We start from the raw sequence: 2,620 nt of genomic DNA on the forward strand, positions 1-2,620 counted from the left end.
AAGACAAAAAAAAAAAAAAAAAAAAAAAATATAAAATTAAAAAACGGGGAGGGAAGAGAATCAGAACTTTCACAGAGCTGTATTGACTGTAACTTATAGACAAAGCAGAATTGCAATGTATGTCACAAAAACAGTAAACGTTCTTTTAAAAAGTTGATAGTTAAAATATGGTATGGAATAATTGTCTACTTTATTTCCAGTACAATTTTCAACATACAGTCTACTATTTTTCAAGATTGGTTTTGTTCTTGGTGTTGTACATTCTGTGGGTTTGGACAAATCTATAACAATATGTATCCACCCAACATTATAGTACCATACGAAGTAGGCTCACCGCCCTAGAAATCATTTCTGTTAGCTGCTATTATTACATCATGGTTTTTTAGTCCGTATTCAAACCAGTGGCTCATGTTGTGTTTCCAAGTAGAGTGGTCTGTTTTAATAGGGGAAAGGGAAATGGAAGCACTGGGTTAGGAAGCTCGAAGTTGTTCCTTCTCTGCCAGCTGCTAGCAGTGTCATCTTGGGTGTTAAGATCTTTCTTCTCTCAGAACCCTGGTTTCATTATTTGGAAAATGACACTGTTGGACTAGATGATCTCTAAGGGCCTTAGTGGCCGAAAACTAATCTTCTCTTAGGTGGGTGGAATGTGTCCTCTGCAATCCTGATTACATTGTTATTTTACAAAGCAAACTTGTCAGTTCTGAAAAGTCCCAAGTTAGTACATGCTGTTTCAGTGAGGCTTACTAAAGTCCATGGGGTATACTTTTACCAGTCATAATTACTGATAGTGAACATGAATAGTCCACCCAGTCACATGTGCAAGGCAGAATGCTAGGCACTGCCATGGACCCAAAGGTGAATGACAACTGTTGTGTTCATAATACTCAGAATCTTGAGGCCTTTCCAAAATAGGTTCATGTGCAGTGCCTGTTGCCCTCATTTTAGCTGTGAGATATATGGGTAAGCTTTATGATCTTCATTTGGTAAATGAATATAAATATTGTTATAATCTTAGCAAAGTCAATGATTGGGAGGGAAAGGAAGGACTTGGCTAGAGCGTCTGCTACATTTGAGATGTTAAATATTTATTTAGTAAATAAATATATGGACTATTTTATAAAGAAACTTGGTCATGGGCTCTTGAATCACTCCTGGTGAAAGGAAAGATTCAGCAGAGAGACCAGTCTGTTCTGTAGCTCCTATTACATATAGTCTGGGTGTCTGTCAGAATACCAGTCTGTGTCTGCAGAGGAGCATTTGGTGAGGAGAGGGGCAATCTTCTGTCCATTCCACTAGAAAGATGTGCAGACAGAATTCAATCCAGCCATTCATGATGGACTCTCCTGTAGTCTTGTTTCTGCAGCTCTCAAGTAAGCTGTGTGTTTCTCCAGCACGCCTTGCAGTGGAGTTAGGTGTAGGCGTGGCTGCAAGGTCATCACCAGATTAATCAGGAAAGGCTGACCAGGTTGATAATAACATTCAGCATTAAACCTCAGACTTCTTTCCTACTGTTTGCTTGAGTGGGAGCAGAGGATCTGATAGAGCAGAGGATCTGGTCGGCACTACAGATTGTCATGAAGTATAATTACCAGTCTAATGAGAATTTTATTTCTCTCTCAACAGTGGTGGAATGTTGTCACTGGAGAATCCTTACAGACCTTCTATACAAATGGAACCAATCTTAAGAAAATACATGTGTCTCCTGACTTCAAAACATATGTGACTGTTGATAATGTTGGTATTTTATATATTTTACAGATTTTAGAGTAAAGTATTTAAGCATTAATGTAAGTTGAACTCTTTTTGATTTTGAATTGGAAAAAAATTCTAATGAAACTCTGTATATCAACTTTTTATAAAGCTGTGAATTGTTTCGCAGTATTGCGTTTATTACAAAAGTATTTGTGATTGGATGAATAATATTAGTGTAGTTTTTTCCCAAATGAACACACCTTTAATTTTGTTTTTCATAATCATTATATTAACAATTTGTCATTAAGATGCAAATGGAAATGTAAATACATACCTTGTTGTATTGTTGATAAAATTCTCTTGATGCATTCAAGTTGGTTTACATAATTAATGAGAATAATTTGAAGGAAATCTATATTTTAATACTATCATTATGCAGACTATGCCTCATGGTAGCAGTGGCCTGCTTTCTGAACCACACTTAACCCAAGGAGGTATGGTTCTCCCAAATAAAATCTTGGAGCTTATTGGTACTCCTTAAATTGGCTTTAAAAATGTTGTTTCTGTGTGAACAGTTGGCAGTGTTTCCTTTAATTGACTCAACACGTAAGTCTTGGATTTCAACAGTTCTTTCCATGAAGTAAAAACAGTGTGCTGGAGAGTAGATTTTCTCACTGTTGCTGATGGCAGCTCTGTACCCCAGCTGGACTCCAGTTGTCAGTATCTGAGCTGGGCACTATCCTGCTCTTTGTTTTTTACATGCCACACTTCTTACTTGAGTGAACTTGACCTTTCTTAATCCTCACTATTTTCTTTTTTTAAAAGCCAGTTGCTCCACAGTTAAATGTAAGTAAATCAGAATAACTGGGGTGGGGCCAATTCAAATCATAAGTTTTGATGATATTTTTCTAAGAAATGTGAGGTAGTA

At 36.8% G+C, this 2,620-nt stretch overlaps 1 protein-coding gene across 1 annotated transcript in view; it reads left to right on the forward strand.

Moving 5' to 3' along the window:
- Positions 1-2,234, forward strand: part of APAF1 (apoptotic peptidase activating factor 1) — a 142,754-nt gene extending 140,520 nt beyond the window's left edge. Inside the window, exon 27 of the mRNA XM_008572720.1 lies at positions 1,624-2,234. Coding sequence (XP_008570942.1) covers positions 1,624-1,770 — 147 coding nt within the window. The 3' untranslated portion in view covers positions 1,771-2,234. The remainder of the gene's footprint in view (positions 1-1,623) is intronic.
- Positions 2,235-2,620: the final 386 nt, after the last annotated feature.

This window comes from Galeopterus variegatus, unplaced genomic scaffold (genome assembly GCF_000696425.1).
Source record: "Galeopterus variegatus unplaced genomic scaffold, G_variegatus-3.0.2 Scaffold827, whole genome shotgun sequence".
NCBI classification, from domain to species: domain Eukaryota; kingdom Metazoa; phylum Chordata; class Mammalia; order Dermoptera; family Cynocephalidae; genus Galeopterus; species Galeopterus variegatus.